The sequence below is a fragment of the Pteropus vampyrus genome, unplaced genomic scaffold, assembly GCF_000151845.1.
Source record: "Pteropus vampyrus isolate Shadow unplaced genomic scaffold, Pvam_2.0 Scaffold23, whole genome shotgun sequence".
NCBI lineage: Eukaryota > Metazoa > Chordata > Mammalia > Chiroptera > Pteropodidae > Pteropus > Pteropus vampyrus.
Genome location: NW_011888804.1, coordinates 8710302 through 8728937, shown reverse-complemented (window position 1 = coordinate 8728937; position 18636 = coordinate 8710302). Strand labels below are relative to the sequence as shown.

The 18636-nt window shown below is 41.7% G+C and overlaps 1 protein-coding gene across 1 annotated transcript in view; it reads left to right on the top strand.

Moving 5' to 3' along the window:
• CIT (citron rho-interacting serine/threonine kinase) overlaps window positions 1–18636 on the top strand; it is a 158540-nt gene that overhangs the window by 80476 nt on the left and 59428 nt on the right. Inside the window, exons 14-22 of the mRNA XM_023528160.1 lie at window positions 2855–3025; window positions 3298–3348; window positions 3871–3924; window positions 6049–6189; window positions 8088–8213; window positions 11718–11813; window positions 15424–15540; window positions 16534–16643; window positions 17664–17838. Of these exons, the coding sequence (XP_023383928.1) occupies window positions 2855–3025; window positions 3298–3348; window positions 3871–3924; window positions 6049–6189; window positions 8088–8213; window positions 11718–11813; window positions 15424–15540; window positions 16534–16643; window positions 17664–17838 (1041 nt within the window). The remainder of the gene's footprint in view (window positions 1–2854; window positions 3026–3297; window positions 3349–3870; window positions 3925–6048; window positions 6190–8087; window positions 8214–11717; window positions 11814–15423; window positions 15541–16533; window positions 16644–17663; window positions 17839–18636) is intronic.

Sequence of the window (18636 nt, the reverse complement as noted above, 5' to 3'; positions counted from 1 at the left end):
GCAGCTGGTGTCCATGAATTCCATAGAAACAGAATTATCAGAACATTTTGAAAGGTGGTTAAGTTCAAAGAAATGTCTTTTGTGATTCATATCACAGTTGGCATGCATGTGGAGTTTTAGATTTAACGACTGCTAAAAGTTCCACAAAGAAGACTTCTTAGTTTCAGATTTGATTTCTCATCAGAAGAAGGATTTATTAAAATGACTTTTGATAAGTTTTGTGAAAGCAGGCTGTTTGCAGTCCAGAAAAAAAGCATTTCATGCTTTGAGCAAACTCCTAATATTTGGTTTGCAGCATGCCGATTCCTCCCAGATTTGGCATTTTTTTGCCCCCACTCTTTATCTCGAAAGCTAATTTCTATACAACTATTAATTTTTTAATATTTTGCTTCTACTTAGCTACTCCCTATAGAGTATTTGGATTTGGTTTAAAGTACAAACATTTAAGAGTCTCACGTGATGGTTTGATTCATGCGTCATTACTGGCAGTTGCCGATTCCCCTTGGCACACTCCTCAGGACGGGAAACAGAAGTTTGGATAATATGGAAGGCATTCGTTGTCTCAGGATTTCTGATTGAATAGGACTATGTCTGATACTTCCTTTCCACAAAATTCTGACGCTCCATTCAGAAGACTTACCTTAGACAGGCTTCAAAAGTTGCTCATGGTTCCCATCCTGATCCCGCTCAGCCGTGATTTATAATTCAGTCCGTGCTGAGATACGACGGCTCGCTCAGCTGTCCTTGGACACAGACCCGATGATCTCTCAGACTTTTTCTGAAGCAGGGATTTGGTTAGCTGTTGGGTTGATAAGATTGCCTTGAAGTATCCAGCATAATAACAGCGGCTCAACAAGTGAGGTAGACGGAATTCCTTTTGGTGCCTGTGGCAGGCTGGGTGCCCCAGGGGTTCAGATTGCTGGCAGAGATGTGGCCTGATTTTTGCCTTCCTCCCCTGGGCACCAACAGCTGAGGCAAGAGAATTGTTGAGGAGGATGAACAGACGCTCTGTCCTTGCTCTTGCCAAAACATGAAAATTATATTCCCTTCTCGCTGACACAAGTTTAAGAAAGAAAAGGGAGCTTGAGGATAAAAGATGCCCAAGATTTTCTCCCAGCTCTGCTTTCTCCACACTTTGGTATTTGTGGCTGTGGGTAGGGCTCATGGTACTTTTGGGTGCCCATAAAATGATAAAAAAAAAAAAAAACAACAAACTTTTTTTTTTTCACTTTAGAAGAAAGAAATTGAGCTTTCAGATCAAAAAACTTTTCATAGATAATATTAGTGTTTTGGGCTTTATATGAACACAGTTATAAAATATAATTTTCATTTTATTTCTCTATCTATCAATCAGTTAATTAATTATGGAGGAAGGCGTCCAGGAAGCCGCAGTACTCAGGGCCACAGAAATCAGAATGCGACCCTCGCTGAGGGTTCTAGAAAAACCCCAAGTCGAAGATGTATTGTCTCCCATAATACATAATGGCTCACGTTCCGCTCTGGGTTCAGATCACCGCGAGCAGGTTGTAAAGCCCTTTGGTTTTATCACCCCACATCACCCACTCAGAGTGCACCACCTGGGAAACTGGTTCCCCCAGGACTTCTAAGATTGGCCTTCAATAACAGTATATTTTTGGGTGGAGTGAAATGAGACCGTGCTTTACTCTGGGGACATTTTTTTCCTTTCCAATGATGTAGAGAGAGGTGTGCTTGCATGAAAACTACCCAATCTTCATAGGAATATCACCTCTCCTTTTGTGTGCACTGAGGGGATTGCCTGTTACAATAGGATGAAAGATTTACTCTATACCCTGTTATTTACAAAGCCCCATCCTTGCTCTGTTGATACCTCTTCAATTATTACTTGGGCGAATGGATCTTAGAGATATTCACTGTGTATTGTGAATGTCAAAGACAGTCTGATTCAATTCCTTATTCTTTTCATTTTATATACCACCCCCACCAGGCACCTTGGATTGGATAAATGCTCATTCATAATCTTTATATGTATAAACTTTGATTTTGCTAACAAAGAATTTTCAAAACCATTGCCCATTTCTTCTGGTAAATCCAATTTTGAAAAACCTCATTTCATATGTTCTGTTTTGATCTTAGAAATGCATTTTAGAAAAGGTCAGGCTGTTTGGATCACTTTAAAGGGTTTGCTTGAGGGAACAAGATAATTCTTTCTCTGGAATTTTTCTCACACGTTATTTTGACCAGAGCCAGAGTATTGTGACTCTTCCAAATTTCAGGGTGACTTGCTTTTCAAGAGCATTGTTAAGTTTCATCATTCAGTTTTGGGCCCAGAAAAATTAATGGTGAGAAACTGACATGATGAGTTTCACCTTCCAAGATTCTTTCCATCAAGATTTCCAATTATCCCCTTGTGCCATCTGAAAGGTTAATTTTAAAACTAGTACCATATCTAATTATGTTAGGAGCACATGACTTCTAAAGGACAAATCTATATAAACGATTACCCTTGGAGGAAAGCTACACATAAGCAGTTTATCCTGGTTGTTTAAAGAACATCCCTTCTAGCTTTCCTGTGTTACAGATGCTTAGAGGTGTTCTGCTTATTTGTGGTATTATTTGCTCAAAAGATTTTATTATAGGCACATGCGTTCCAAATGGTGTTACTAGTAATACAGATTCTGCATTAAAACAGTTTAAAGATTTAACACTGTGTTCTCCCTCTTCGTCCTCCCACACCTCTCCCTTTTGCCCATCTGTCAACTCACCTTCTGTCTAGGTCTCCTCTCTGCCAATCTCTTCAATTTTCATCTCCCCTCTGTGGTCAAAGTACTCTTTTAGGAGTTCTGAAGTTCACCTTTCTGCCGTTGCTCTTTAGGAGTACCAGGCTCAAGTGGAAGAAATGAGGTTGATGATGAATCAGTTGGAAGAGGACCTGGTTTCAGCAAGAAGACGGAGTGATCTCTATGAATCCGAGCTGAGAGAGTCTCGGCTCGCCGCTGAAGAGTTCAAGCGGAAAGCCACAGAGTGTCAGCATAAACTGATGAAGGTAGCTAGCCACCAGCCAGCAGGGTGTTTAGGGGGTAGAGTCATGGGTGATCTTAGCAAGAATAAAGGGAATACTAGCTTAATGAGTATACATTTGGGAAATAATCGGATACCCTGGAAAGCCTCTGGTCTTTCTAGAAGATAACCTATTTATTATCATCATCCGCATTATTATTTTGGTCACAGAGACCAAGAAAGTACAGCAGGCAGTGTTATCTATTAGATTTTAATGTTCTCGAGACTTCCCATTATGGTGTATCTTTTAAATTACAGGCTAAGGATCAAGGGAAGCCCGAAGTGGGAGAATATTCCAAGCTGGAGAAGGTATTTTCCATTATTGGTATTGCTGTTTTTGGTAGATAATCTTTTAAAAGTTACTATCAGTGGCCAGTCACTGGGAAGAATACTCTTGCAATGAATAGAGAACTTTCGTCTAGGTTTATTTTGATGGTCAACTTCTGGGTGGTCACTTTTAGTTTCAGCTATGGTGCTAAAAGGCATAACGGACACCTCATTTCTTGTCATGCCTGCTCAGGGCAACAAATAAACCCAGACTCTTAGTAAAACATTTGTAGAAATTCTCATTGTTTTAAGGTGCTGGGCGACTTTGGTTCTCTTTTTGCGGTTTGTATGTTGCTGGTTCTAGAGAAATGGTCAGCATGGAGGTTTGCACCGGGACACCTAGTCTTTTCGGATAGGCCACTGTTCTTCCTCTCCCTTAGTAGGTACTGGAAAACAAAACAAAAAGACCCCACAGAAGCCTCAAGGAAATAGGACTGCAATAAACGTAGCAAGATCTTAATACTGGTTTATCTTTTGCTTTATTTCCTGGGATTTTAATTATAGATTAATGCTGAGCAGCAGCTCAAAATTCAGGAGCTCCAAGAGAAGCTGGAAAAGGTAAGCCCGAAGTGACTTTTTGGGACCTTAATTTCTGTTTCCAAATACTTTACTTTGCCGTGTTCTAGAGCGTGAGAGATGAAAGAAACAGAATTAGTCACCCAGCACTGAGGAAAATGAAGGGGGAGTGAGCTATTACCTGAAAATATGAGAGTTATGAATATACTTTTTCCTTTTGAGATGTGTCAGCAGTGTTTATTTTTAAAAACCAAGCTGTGTGAGACTCTCAAGTAAAAGTTCTAATTATACTATGACAGAGCTCAGGAAGCCGGCTCCCTCTCCCTTCATGGGGCCAGGCTCCCCAGTTTGCACATTTGTAAAGAGATGCATGTGTTGTTCACGGCTCAGACTGCTTTCAATCAGAAACTCTGTGGGCAGCATTGCTGGAATGTGGGAGGAGCCGTGGAGTCATCTTGTGGTTGGGGAAGGGGGTGGGTTTGGTTTATAGAATCCTGCAAAAGTTCGTGCTAGTCGAACACTGGAAATGCTAATGAAAAGGCCAGAATGAATGTGGTTCTCAGACATGCCTTGTGAATGTTTGTGAATGTGTTTACTGGCTTAGTTTAACAGAGCCCTTTCTTATTTCTTCTTCTTTTTTTTTTTTTTAAGTGTGTTAAAAGACACATAACATTAAATTTACTATCGTAACCATTTTAAGAGTACAGTTCAGTAGTGTTAAGTATGTTCACATTGTGCAAAGAATCTGTAGAACCCTTTTATCTTGCAAAACTGAAACTCTATACCTGCTACACACTAATTTCCCCTTTCTTTCCCCCAGTCCCTGGTAACCACCTGTTTTCTATGGTTATGACTGCTTTAGATATTTCACATGAGTGGTATCATACAGTATTTGTCCTTTTGCAGCTGGCTTACTTCACTTAGCATAATGTCCTTGAGTTTAATCCATGTTGTAGCATGTGACAGGATCTCCTTCTTCAAGGCTATGTAATATTCCGTTGACTACATACCACATTTTCTTTCTCCATTCATCTCTCCTCTTCTTACCTATTCTTGAGCTCACTAAAGAAAACCTGTACTGCCCTCTTTCAGTTAGAAGCTTGTGTGAAGACTCATGTTTTCGTCTAGAACTGTGGTCTCCACCAGAGGTCTGATGTAAGCCACAAGTGTCAGCAATAGCTGTAATTTAAAATTTTCTAGTAGGCACATTAGAAAGAGCAAAGAGAAACATTGGTGGAATTATTTGAATGATATAGTTTATTTAAAACAATATATCCAAAATATTGTGGCAGCATGTGTCACAAATAAAACATATACACTATTTCAGTTTTTAAATAAATTAAACTTAAATAAAATTAAAAACTTACTTTTCAGTCACACTGGCCACATTCTCGTGTTCCAGGGCCACATGTGGCTAGTGGCTCCCATTTTGGACAGAGCTGGTCTTGAAATTGGAGTTTTCCTGCAGTTCCCACTTTAAATTTTGTTTCTATTTTTTTAAAATTTTAATTTAAAGCAAGTAAGTGGGAAGCTGTTGGTCTCTTAAATGCAGAGCTTTACTGTGGTGCTGTAAGAGCTGCAATATAGTTAAGACCCAAATAAAAATTAACTTCAAAAGGTCTAGCTGTTTTTTTAAAAAATATGGATTTGCAAATTACCATGAACACAATGATTGCTGTGCCCTTCGAAAGGTATTTATTTGAAGAAAAAAAGTTTAAATTGTAGTTTTTATCTTTGTTTTCTTATAAACGTAGTAAAAATTCCCCATAGGAAAATTAGCAAATGAGATAATTAAATATGGAGAAAATTAATGCTCTGATGTAAATACATTAATACCTGGGTAAATAAATCATTCTAGACTTTCGTGTTTGCATTTACTACGTTGCATTGAATCTGCGATGCTAGTGAAATTCAGGTACATCATTATCTTATGTATGCAAAGAAGAAAATGCTGTCAATATTGATTGTAGGATGCATTCCAAATTCAGTAATGTTAATATATACATATATATCTAAGTGCATCTTAGGTGAAGTAACAGAATAAAGTGAATGTTTATCTGTTTTGAAAAGTGGATATACTCTACATACTTATTGTTCCCTGATGTTTTCTCTTGAGAATACTGAATAAATTTGGCCATCTGTGTCCTGTTCCCTCTTTCCTGGTAGGCAGTAAAAGCCAGTGCAGAGGCCACCGAGCTGCTACAGAATATCCGCCAGGCAAAGGAGCGAGCCGAACGTGAGCTGGAGAAGCTGCAGAACCGCGAGGATTCCTCTGAGGGCATAAAAAAGAAGCTAGTTGAGGCCGAGGTGAGTAGGAGGCTTCTAGCCCGTGGTGGACTGACACTGGTCCGGGCGTGGCCACCTGCGAACAACTGTGACCGGCCTTTGGCTGTGCCAAGGGAGAGGAACCACACAGCCACCTCTTGCTTCTGTTGGGCCAAACCGCTTTCCCTTCTGCAAATATCTTTGAAATGTGAGAGGCTTGGAAACGTTTTCCCCGCAGGGGAAAAGGAAGATTTGTCATAGCAGCTTCAAGTAGAAAGATGTTTCGATAAAAGCTTTCCCTTTCTGTTTTTCCTCCGACTTGCTCACCAGTCTGGGAGGGTTTATGGTTACATAGATGAACTGTAACGCAGTCCTTGAGTTTTTCTTTTCCTTCCCTCTGTACCCTTGTTTTTCCTTGCCTTTTCCCCACAGTGTTAATAACATGTTAATTTTCAAGGCTTCAGCTATTACCTACCCGTGTGTTGATGACTTTCCAGATCTATATTTTTGGGCCTTTTCTCTCTCTCATATTCTTTGTTGTTGTTGTTGTTGAAATTGTTTACATATAATTATATAGGAAATGCTCAAGTGTCTCCTCATTGTCAAAAACTTAAACAGTACTGAAAACTATACAATAAAAAGTGAAATTTCCTTTTTTCTCCTCTCCACCTCCTGTAGCGCCGTGGTGATTGGTCTACACAACCGATGTGCCATAGTTTGATTCAACCGTCCCCCCTGTTGCTGGGCCTTCCGCCTTTCCCTGTCACAGTGCTGGCATGTCTCTTTGGGGCCATCCTCACCCACGTTTCAGGCAGTATTTCCCACTGTCCCCCTGACATCTTGACTGGGTGTCTGAACAGTGAATTGAATCTAAAAGGAACTCGGGCTCTTCCCCAACGAGCTGCGTTCCCCTCTCAATTTCCTCATGGCGGTCAGGGCCACCGTCATTCATGTAGCCACCCCAGGCTTGAAACCTTAACATCATCTCTGCTTCTCCTTGAACCCTGCCATTCAGTGAGTCACTCAGTCCTCTAAATACAGCTGCATGTCTCCCCCATCCATCCCCCGCTTGCCATTTCTGTAGGTCTCAGAGTCCAGGCCCTCTTCCTCTTAGCTGAGCAAATAGTAACTTTTTGGACTTCTGCTTCCAGTCGCTCCTTCCTTCTAGCTAGCTCATACACCCTAAGACTCATGGACCTCAGACAGGAGCTCGTCAGCACCCCCCGCCCCATCCCAAACCTTTCAGGGCTTCCAAATATCTTAGGTGCATCCCTGAGCCCGGTACATGACACTCAGCTATTTGACCCGAAAATACTCCCCTTTCACCTTTTCTGCTGCTACTCCCTATCACTCATCTTAAGCTGTAGCCACTCTGGGCTTCAGCCGGGACCTAAATGGCTCTCGACCACCTGCGTGTTTCTGCGGATGTGCCGGCCTTTGTCTGAAAGGCCTCCCTCCAACCTCTTCTGCCCTCCACATCCCAGCCCTCTCCCAAGCCCGCGTCTCTGCGACTCTTCCCCGCCACCTGTTGGGTAAAATGTCCTCTTTCCTGCCTACGACTTCCCGCAGCACTCTGTACCTATTTGCTGTATGGCTCTTCCCTCTCTTAACCTATATTATGTTTATCTGTGTTTGTCTTATCTTTTCCAAGGGCAGGAATTATGCCGGCTTCCTCTCTGTATTTTCCGTGATGCCTAGCATGGTACTTTTGCAGATAGTAGGCGCTTGGTAAATATTTGAATGAATGAATGCACTCTGGTAACCTTCACAGCTGAGTACTCGAATGATAGAGTCTTACTTTCTTCGCTGTTGCCGCGGGTGCCTGAGACTTCCCCTTCCGCCTCGAGTGTGTGCTTCTTGAGGGCTCTCTCCCTCGGCGCAGGCGTTATGCCCATAGCAGTTACTCCATTAAAATTCTCTGATTGATTCACGATCTACAGGAACGCCGCCATTCTCTGGAGAACAAGGTAAAGAGGCTAGAGACCATGGAGCGTAGAGAAAACAGACTGAAGGATGACATCCAGACAAAATCCCAACAGATCCAGCAGATGGCTGATAAAATTCTGGTGAGCAGGAACGAAAGTTGAAGAGTTAAAAGATAACAGGTTAGAGGTTGCAGAGGGAAGGGGGTCAAAAGAGGGGACGTATCTCCGCGTAGGTGAGTTAAGAGAAGCGGCTTCAGTGTATGCGCCACATCAGAGGAGAGTGCGAGTGACCCAGTGTGGGACGTTTCAGCCCCGGTAACAGATCCGTAAATATTATTATTTTTTTTGCTTCTGTCTGCTACGGCCTGACATTTTAAAATATGAAAGTGCATCCTCTGTCACTTCCGATAGATTTTTACAATAGCATTTATGTGCTTCTCTTAGCAGAGTTTTGTACGGCTGTTAACTTCGCAAGCCAATTTAAAAAGCTGTAGGGGTTTAGACCAAAACCCAGATCCTTGTTTTTGGAGGAGAAAGAAATTAGTCATGCAGAATTGTTTTTCTCAGTGTAGTATTTGTCACAGATCCATGTTCACCCACTCACTCTCTCTGCTACAGTTGATTGTTGTTGTTATTATTTTTTCAATTTCCTTAGATGTAGCAGATCTTTTTTTTTTAGATTTGTAATCATCATGATTCTGTTGTTGGCTCTAATAACCAAATTAACTTAATCAAGGAAGGCTCGGGCGGTGTTTGTCCCTGCCAGGGTGGAAGGCAGGCGAACCTTTGAAGGACTCTCCTTGAATCTCAGTCCCAAAGCCAAGAATTTGGTGCCACTTAGTGATGACTCGGAGTCCGTTCAGAGTTCCCCCACCCAGGAGAGACTCGAGTAGTCGGCTGTTCCTCTCTACCATATGGAGGCGAGGTGGTGAGCAGGTTACTTCATCTCTCTCTCTCTCTGCATCACTTCTGGGAAATGAGTCACCAGCAACCATATGACCTCAGGAATGGCCAACTTATAGGTCTATACTTAATGCAAAAAAAAAAAAAAAAAAAAAATCCTTCAAAACTTTACATTTCTATGTTTGTATATTTTCTTGAGCCTGTGGATGCTCTTGAAGGAGAAATTGGTTGGATTGTTTTGCTTTGACACACAGTCTTCATATATACGTCTGTACACAAAGGCAAATGTGGCTGTTAGTCTTTCTTTTCTGTTCTCTTGTTCCGTCATCGAAGTTTCTCTTGGCGGTTGTCAAGTGTGTGAATTTTAACATGAGTGAGATTAGAACCCACCGAGATCCCACCACTGCTGTCTCTTGCTTGGTGCAAACAAAGTGGTTAAGTCTCTTGTGGTTGCAAAATGTTTCTCTGTTTACTGGTGATGTGTTCATTCATTCATTCAACAAATATTTAATGAGCTTCTACTATGTGCCAGGCACTGTTCTAGGAGCTGGAAATATAGCAGCAAACGACAGTGTTTGTGTAATAGGACTGAAGAGTTTGATCCAATACGTATAGAAAAGTTAACGTTTTAAAAAAATGACAACAACAACAAAAAATGCCAAACTGCCAAGAAGTCAGATTTTAGAATATCTGCTTTTCCAAAGGTTCACTTGCAATTAAAATGTAGGTATATAGAGTTCTATGTTATTCGATGATATGTTGTAAATTCCCATTCATATGTAGACCAGAAATTTGGTCTTAAAGTTGTTAGTCTCAGGTATCTGAGTTTTGGACCTGGTTTTAGATTCTGATTTTCACTCCTGTGCTATCTTATGAGAACTGAAATTAAGCTGACTATCAAGTGACTTCTAACATAAAGGAAAAGTAAGCAGATTTCTCTGTCTTAATCTATCTTGTCACCTGCTCGAGTACCTTTGCAGTTGTGACTTCATTTATTGGAAGGTGCCTTTTGCTCAAGAACCCTGTGCTTAGGCTGCAAAATATCTAGGACATGGGCAGAGGTGGTCCTTAATGTCATCATATAATGATAATGCTTGGAAACAGATCCCAAACTGTCATTGTTTCAAAATATTTGCTATTCTGGCAAGAACTTTTCAAACAGATAATTGGGGTTCTCATTCATTATAGCAGTCTTTTGCTTTAATAAAAGAAGTCATTGCAGGAGATCTTTTAGTGTACATAAAGCCCTTAAAGTATGCTTTTATTAATTAAAGTCCTCTTTACGTTCAGTTTTTTATTATTATTATTATTTATGCCTAAAGCATCTGGTCTTCCTAGGTGGTCTCCCATCCAAGTACTAACCATGCCCCACCCTGTTTTAGCTTCTGAGATCAGACATCCAGCTCGTTCAGGGTGGCATGGCCGTAGACCATGGACCGTGGCTCCACTGGGGCGCAAACTCAGGACTTTCTGTGTGTAAAGCAGACTTGCTAACCGCTACACTATGGAACCATGTCCTAAGTTCAACTTTTCAAGATCACATCGGTTAGATTGCAACAGACCTTGAACACCTGCTCTTAAAGCTGAACACTTTATTGGCCCCCCCAAAGCAAAGTCAACACTTGCAGACTTTAGAATTTCAAGAGCTTAATCAGTAACATTTTATGTGCATGCAAATTTGAAAGTGTTTTCTTCCCATTTCATGGACATATCCTGTATAATTTCTTCATTCTTTAAAATTCTAGTAATTACTTCCATTTCAAAGAAAAATTTCATAATACTGTGAAGAGATGAAAACTCGGAGTAACGACTTTTGTTATTAGTAATTAACTAATGGGTCCAGATTCATAAGAATTAATGTGGATGCAGATATGATATCTGCATTTAGAGAATGTTTCATTGAATTGAATGCTGCCTTTTATAGATCCGTTTATAATACATTGGCAAATGAATAGTATAATTTTCAAATGAATAACAATTTTGTTTAAAATCTGAATACTTAGAAGAATGAAGAGAACATTCAATCTGAGCTACTTATGTTACTCCAAATTCTCTTCCCATCTTTATTACATACGCATACATATTTACATCATTATTATTAGTGTATTTTATGTTCTGCTCTGTTCCCATTAGCATTGTATCATGTAAACATTGTATCATATGAATGTCTCCATGCACGTATTCCATGTACCAGTCAGTTAAAATGATCATTCCAAACTCAAAGTGTTTGAATTGTAACGTTAGTTTTGCTCCTTAGCTAGGGTTCTTGAGCAATCATTTTGTTAATGAGAAAAATACAAAATATTTTTTACCATAATAATAAATTAACTTTAAATTTAAAGTAAATTAAAATTACTTTTCTCGTTTAAGGCTGTCATAATAGTGAAAATGGCCCGAGGCTCAAGGTAGTAGTCAGGGGCTTTGTGCTGTACTAAACTTTCAAATGTTGCCTTGTTACTCTTATTTCTCTATGCAGAGCCGAAGAGCTGTCTTTGTTTGACCTGTCACACTGACAGATTTCTGATCCTAGCCCACCAGCTGTGTGTGTCTATGTGTGAATACTTGGACTTGGGAAACCCAGGGCCAAGGCTCAGTGGTGGTTTCCTTCCCAAGAGCCTTAGGGCTAGTGATGAAGGAACAGATGCCTGTTGCCTGTGCCAGTCATGTTTCCTGTGACTGTCTAATGTATATTGGCTATTCCCTGCCCTTTGCACACCTGACCATCTCTTTTTTTATGTCCAGGAGCTGGAGGAGAAGCACCGGGAGGCCCAGCTCTCAGCCCAGCACCTAGAGGTGCACCTGAAACAGAAAGAGCAGCACTACGAGGAAAAAATTAAAGTAACGGCACTTTCTGATCTTTCCTGGCATTCCTCTTGTAGCACCACATAGCTTCTCTCTCTTCCTGGGCACTTTGGGCCACTTCTTGCTAGTCCAAAGGACTGTCTGGGGTAAATGCTGTCCTCAGGCTATGGTGGGAGGTTTTGGGGTGTTATCCAGATGGACACTTGGACGTCAGAGGCTCAAAAAATATTTTTAAAAAAATGTTGTCATCGTGTATCTCAGTTTCACCTTTAAACTGTTTTTTGACCCACTGTCGTTCAGTCCAAGATGTTTTAGATTTAGACAGATTCGCCACATTTGTTGCTTTCAGTTTCTTTCTTCTATTTCAGAATTGGGATCCTTTTTGTTTGTTTGTTTCAAGTATATCCTTGAAGACATTCTTTGGTGTAGATCTGCTGCTGACAAGCTCTCTGTTTTGCTTGTCTGAAAATGTCTTTATTTCATTCTTATTCTTGAAAGATGTTTTGACTGGGGATAGAATTCTAGGTTGGCAGTTATCATTCCACTGAATTTTGGTTTTCATTATTGCTATTGAGAAGTCGGCTGTCAGCCTAACTTTTGCTTTCTTTGAAAGTAATCAGTCTTTTTAAATTTCAGTTATCGTATTTTTTGTATTTGGTTCTTTCTCAAATTTCCTAGATTATTTAAGACCATTTTCTATTCCCTGCATTCGTTTCTAAGCTTGTTTTATATTTCTTGAAATGCATTAAGCCTAGTTTTTTATGATCTGTCTTGATAATTGCAATATCTGAAGTATTGGAAGGTCTGTTTCTGCTCTGTGGTTTCTCTTGGTTCATGGTGGCTGTCTCCTGGTGCACAGCTCATTTTCCTTGGAAAATTATTAATGAGAATTCTTTGAGATCTTAAGTGAAAATGTGTGCCCACCTTGAGGGGTGGCCCTGAGCTTTGATTTGTCTGTCTTCTTACCCTTGTAAGCTATTAAAAATGAAGCTCAAGTTTATTTGGTTTAGTAAATCCCTCAAGTTAAAAACAGCTTTGTGCCCATTTTACCTTTCTAGGTTTATGCTTTCACTTAGATTTTAGTCTATAATTTCTGATTCTCTTGCCAACTTTTAGGTGCTTTTGGGAAAATGTTTTCCGTATTTTATCCAGCATTGTAAGTTATTCTCTGTACAATAGCTGACCTAAATAATTTAGCCCACCATATAAAATGATACAATCAGTTATTATTTCAATTATTGAAATTATTTCAGTTTGATTATTATTAATAAATTCAGTGATCAGAAACAGATGCCAGCCTATTTATTTCCTTTTAAAAATCACATCACATTTTCATTATGATTTTGGACCAAGCCTTTAACTCATTTCTTATGTTCTTGAGAATCAGACATTGGGGATTACATCTCAAATATTGTTTCTTCCTTTTCCAAATCAGACAGTGAAGGAGGCTTTTAATTTTTATGATGATGCTGTTGTTGATTTGGTTGATATTCTCAAAGAGCTGACCTTTTTTGAAGAACCAAACATGTACGTGCTCCCACAGCATCGTCACCATTTACCACCCTGGCACCTTCTTTCTTTTACCCTTGGTGTTACTTTTGGTTATTTTTCATTTAAAAAAAAAAAAAAAAATATATATATATATATATATATATATAGGAAAATAACTCAAAGGTGACAATGATCCTCTACTTTAGTGCATTTTAAACTTTATATACCAATCCTTTTGGTTTGAATTCTCACTGGCTTCTAGACTTTTATCTTTGGAGTAAACTAACTTTCAGACAATTATGAGAATGTATACAGTAGTCCATTGACACTATTGCATGATGAAAATAACCTTTTGCAAAATTCATTGTGATTTGTGTGATTATATTGACTTTCTTGTCAAAAAGCCATGTTCTGACTTAAATTGATATAAATGTCTGCAGTGGAATCTCTCAAATACCTTGCTTCCTTCCAAACATCTTCTTGCTCATCCTCCTGCTAGTCTGATCCTATCAAAGCTGAGATGTGTATGTTCTTGGCAGAGACTTATTTCTTCAGGCTCGCCTTACCTCTTACTGGTATGCGTCACTGCCAGAGCTGGGGTCTTGTTTTGAGCAGAGGCATCCTGAAAATGTGCTTTATTGCATTAGCACCTCGTAAAAAAGCATACCTGGCGTAGGTGTTACGTGGTCTCTCTTGCCTTCCAGATGGAAAGAACTTTGTTTTATAGGTCCTAGGAAAGATCTGTTTTCTTCTGTTATCCCTCCCGGAATTTTTATGAAAGCATTTCTTTTTAGCCTGTTCCGCTTTATGTTTTCCGTTTCAGGCTCTGTAAGGCCGCTTTAGTAATAATTATGATCATACCCTAGATTCTATCCTTTTCTTGTTCATAATTTTAGAATCACACCCCGACATCTAAGAGAATGGGCCGCTTCTCCTATTGAGCATCTTCCCTCTTCCCATGACCCTGTCCTCCACCTTTTGTTCTTCTCCACCAACTCTCATTCTATTTTTTTCCATCAGTCGGTTCTAGTTTAAAGCCCTCTTTGAAATCCATTCTTTCCTTTCTTTATCTCGTGGCCCCCCTCCCTGCTGCCTGGCTCTTTTTAGGGATGATGTCCCCATAAGCTACGAAGGTCCCTTCACAATAGGCATTGTGGGAAAGGCAGATTTCAGTCCCATGGGTGACCCCAATTCTTTCAGCTTTCTCCTCAGTGACAAATGCAGTTGGTGTTGTGCAGAACAGCAGAGTAGATTCTCGCAGATGAGAAACACAGCGTTGCGGTCAAAGGCTCGGACAAGTTATGATGTCTTCCTTTTTTTTCCTTTTTGGCTTGTTTTGGCAACTGGTAGGGCTGCGTGTGTGCCTTGCAGAACATTAGATCAAGCTGGCGGATGGTGACACCATTGCCGTTTCATTTTTTTCCCTCTTGGGAACAGTAGGTGCTTACAGTGGTGTTCTCAGCACTGAGAACACATGATTTCTCTTCCCCTGGGGAAAGTTTCTCTTTCCAGTGACTTTTTTTTTTTTTTGCATCTGGATCAGAGGAAATAACGGAGGAAAGAGACATTTTTTTTCCTTTCTTTTATGTTGACTCTCCACTTACTTCATTGGTGGGGCAAAAAAATCCTCTTGTCCCTGGCTGTTTCTGAACATCAGCCTTGGTCACACAGACTTTCTCAGGCTCCAGCTCTCTATCTCTCTGTACACAGCCCAGAGCTATCTAGATTAATTTGGTACAATTAATTAAGAACAAGTAATGCTCTGAAAACTCCTGGTGCACTGGCTATGATAAAGTTGTCCCCAGGTAATGTCTGCAAATTATGAGATCTGTGGAGATCTCTTTTTTTCTTCTCTAATTTTGGAGCCCCCCTCCATTTTGGATATACCACTCGGGTCTTTATTGACTGCTGATTTTAAAATAAGCTCTTAGTTCAAGTCCATGAGTTACTTGCTGTTTCATGGTGGACCTGATTTCTTAACCTCCTCGTGGCTGAGAAACAGACTCCCAACCCCTCTCTCTGCCCCAGAGTGCGGAGGGCTTGTCCTCTTCATTGCTTTTCCCCTCCTTTTCCCGTTTTTCTCAAGTGGTCCCGGTTAGTCTTCCTGCTCAGCTTTGCTGCTCAGTGAACTCACTTCTCCTTTTGTTTCCCACAGGTCTTGGACAATCAGATAAAGAAGGACCTGGCCGATAAAGAGACTCTGGAGAATATGATGCAGCGACACGAAGAGGAGGCCCACGAGAAAGGCAAAATTCTCAGCGAGCAGAAGGCGGTAGGTCTAAGGAATCGCAAGGCCAGTCTTGAAAGTAGGGTTTGTAAACCATGCCAGGAACCACACACCTGAGATGAGTCCATTTCAGCCAATGAATTTTTTTTTTTTCCTGTTTTGTCCTGTGGAGTTCGTTGCTAACAGGTAGCTCTCTCTGTGAATTCCCTCTCGTAAAAGCAGTGGAGGTGGCGGCTCAGGGCGGCCAATTTAGCCTTTCACACTCTTCTTTAAGAGCCAATCTGTTACCAGCTAGAACATCATCCTTCAAAATGCTCCCTGCCAAGATGCCCAGTGTCCCTTGGCCTCCTTCATGTGTCTTCCTTTTATTTGCCTCTTTCTCTCCTTTCTAATCCATGTAGGCAGGTGTTTCAGAGGAACTGCTCATGCGGTTCTCCTTCAGTGCTTGTTAATCTGCATATTATCTGAGACCCCACTGAGACTTCCTACGTCAGAATCTCCAAAGGAGGGTCCTGGGAAGTTGTATTTTTAACCAGGACATCCCCCCTCCCCCCGATTTTTATGATTCATTATGTTGGCGAAACTTCGATGTAGAGAATCTAGGACAATAGTGGCTGGGTAAAAAGGAATCACTCAGAAAATGACAGCCCCACGGGTGATGAGAAGTATGAACTTGCAGATTCAGGTTAGAGGCTCCTGCAGGCTCAGGCCACATGTAGATGACACGGGGATTTAATGAGGCCCGCTTACTTATAGAGTGTCAGGCTCCGGAAATAGGACTTTCTGCATGTTTTTAATGTAAGCCAATTAGCTAGTGTGGGGACGTGTAATCTCTGTGTAATAAAACAAGTATGAGCCATTCATTTGAGCAGTAAGATCTGTGATCCTCAGGGTGACAGGCCAGTTGAGTCCCTTGTTACCTCTGGTCAGATTGCCTGCATTTCAGATGAGACGTTTACCCTTCCCACGCGGCCTACGTTACTCTCATTCTGGGACAACTGTCTGTGCGTGAGGTTTCAGGGATCCCCTGTGTTTCAGATGATCAATGCTATGGATTCCAAGATCAGATCCCTGGAACAGAGGATTGTGGAATTGTCAGAAGCCAATAAACTTGCAGCCAACAGCAGCCTTTTTACCCAGAGGAACATGTAAGTATTCAAATTCTAACTGCGTGCATGATTACACTTTGGTCTTCTCTCTGGTGGCATAAACTCTGTTCCTCTGTCCCATGGAGCTGGAGCAGATTTAATTACTTCTGTAGTTTGACCCACTACCCCTCCCTACCCCGTACTTAATGAAATTTTGCCCTCTCTTAAGTGGTCTCTTTCTGCCATGTCCTGTTTTTTGAGCTGAGTTTTCTTAAATGCTTCACATTGCCATCAGATTACAGTGTTTCGCTCTCTCTAATGAGGCTATTTATAGTTTGCTTTTGGAAAGCTGCGGTCCTTGTTCCCCGGCCTTGCCTCCCGTAATTTGCCAGAGGTGAACCTGTGTGCGTCCAGATGGGCCGTCCATTTTGCTGTTGTTAAGTCAGGCCCTGGGGGAGAGGGGTGAAGTTTGGGGTTCAGCAAGGACTCTTTTTGTTCCAGAAGCACTTTAATCTTAATCTTTTCCCCCCAAAGAATTACAGTTTTCAGGAGATCTTCTAAAACATCTCCGTTTAGTTGAAACCGTCTTGGGAGACCGCTTTTTGGTCTTTGAGTCATTCCGGCTTCTGATGCTCTGAGTGGTCTGATGGAGAGGTGAGCACGTGCTGGTCCACGGAGAAGGAGAAGGAATGGCACTGTTTCTCCTCAGCGCCCTTTCTTCCCCATCTTCTGCCTTAATGAGTCATTAGGGTACTCATGGTACTGTATAGGGTCCTCCTATACAGACTCACAAAAAAGGGCCTACTAAAGGAGTGGCATAGTAGTACCTCTCACATCCCCCCTGACCTTACTTAATCGCATAGATGAGGGACGCTGAGCCATGAGGATTAAATAGACCTCAGGTCCCCATGCTGGGATCATGCACATAAGGCCAGGTCAGAGCAGAGCTAGCCTGGAATGACCGTGGTCACTTACTAAGGCACACCTCTCGCTCTGTTTCTGTCTGTCCTTCTGAGGGGACATGCTCTCACCTCTGACGAGACTCTGATTTTGCTTGGCTCCTCCTACCACCCCCACCAGGAAGGCTCAGGAAGAGATGATTTCAGAACTCAGGCAACAGAAGTTTTACCTGGAGACACAGGCTGGGAAATTGGAGGCCCAGAACCGGAAGCTGGAGGAGCAGCTGGAAAAAATCAGCCACCAAGACCACAGTGACAAGAATCGTCTACTGGAGCTGGAGACAAGGCTGAGGGAGGTGAGAATGAGGGTGCTCTCCTAAGAGGAGTTTTTGGAGGCCTCAAGGGCCCCAAACCAGCCAGGCGTCAGGCATCAATCAGTGCTCACCTGAGAGGCATTGTACGTGGTGGGGAAGGGCACAGACTGGGCCCAGGGCTCTGGGTTAGAGTTCCACCTCCACTTCTTTTGAGTTTTGTAACTTCAGGCAGGCGGCCTCCTCTCTGTGCTTCAGTCTCCTCGTCTGTAAAGTGGCAGCGGAAGTGTGTCTTCCTTACAGGGTCACGTGGGGCTTATGTAAATTGGCGCATCTTCAAATGGGGGCAGAGCGATTCCTCCTTTATCCTGGTTTAACCAGGGTCACGTGACCGAGTCCATGCAGGGAGTTTAGCACAGTATTGGGTAGTAGTAGTGTGGCGTAATGATAGTGAGTGGCAGAGGTCTCATGACAGTGGAAGATTAAAAGACAAACCTAAACATTAGGTTTGTTTGACAGAAGATGGTTCTTTTCAGAGATATAAGAAAAGGTGCAAAGGGCAGCCAGATTTTGGGGAGCAAAATATAACTCATTTGGTTGTAAACATGTTGATGATGATTGAAGCTGGGAAGTTACATGCATGTATACGTTCGCCGTGTGTTTATTAAGTGCCTGCTGTGTGCCAGTTAGTAGCCTGATATACAGTGGTGACAAGACAGACCCAGTCCCTGGTCTTGAGGCAGTGAGCCTACTGGGCAGGGTTAGCTGGCACTGCCAGAGGCAGGACTGGAATTCAGGAGAGTGGTCTATTGCAAGGGGGACGTCTGGGCTGGGAGTGGAGAC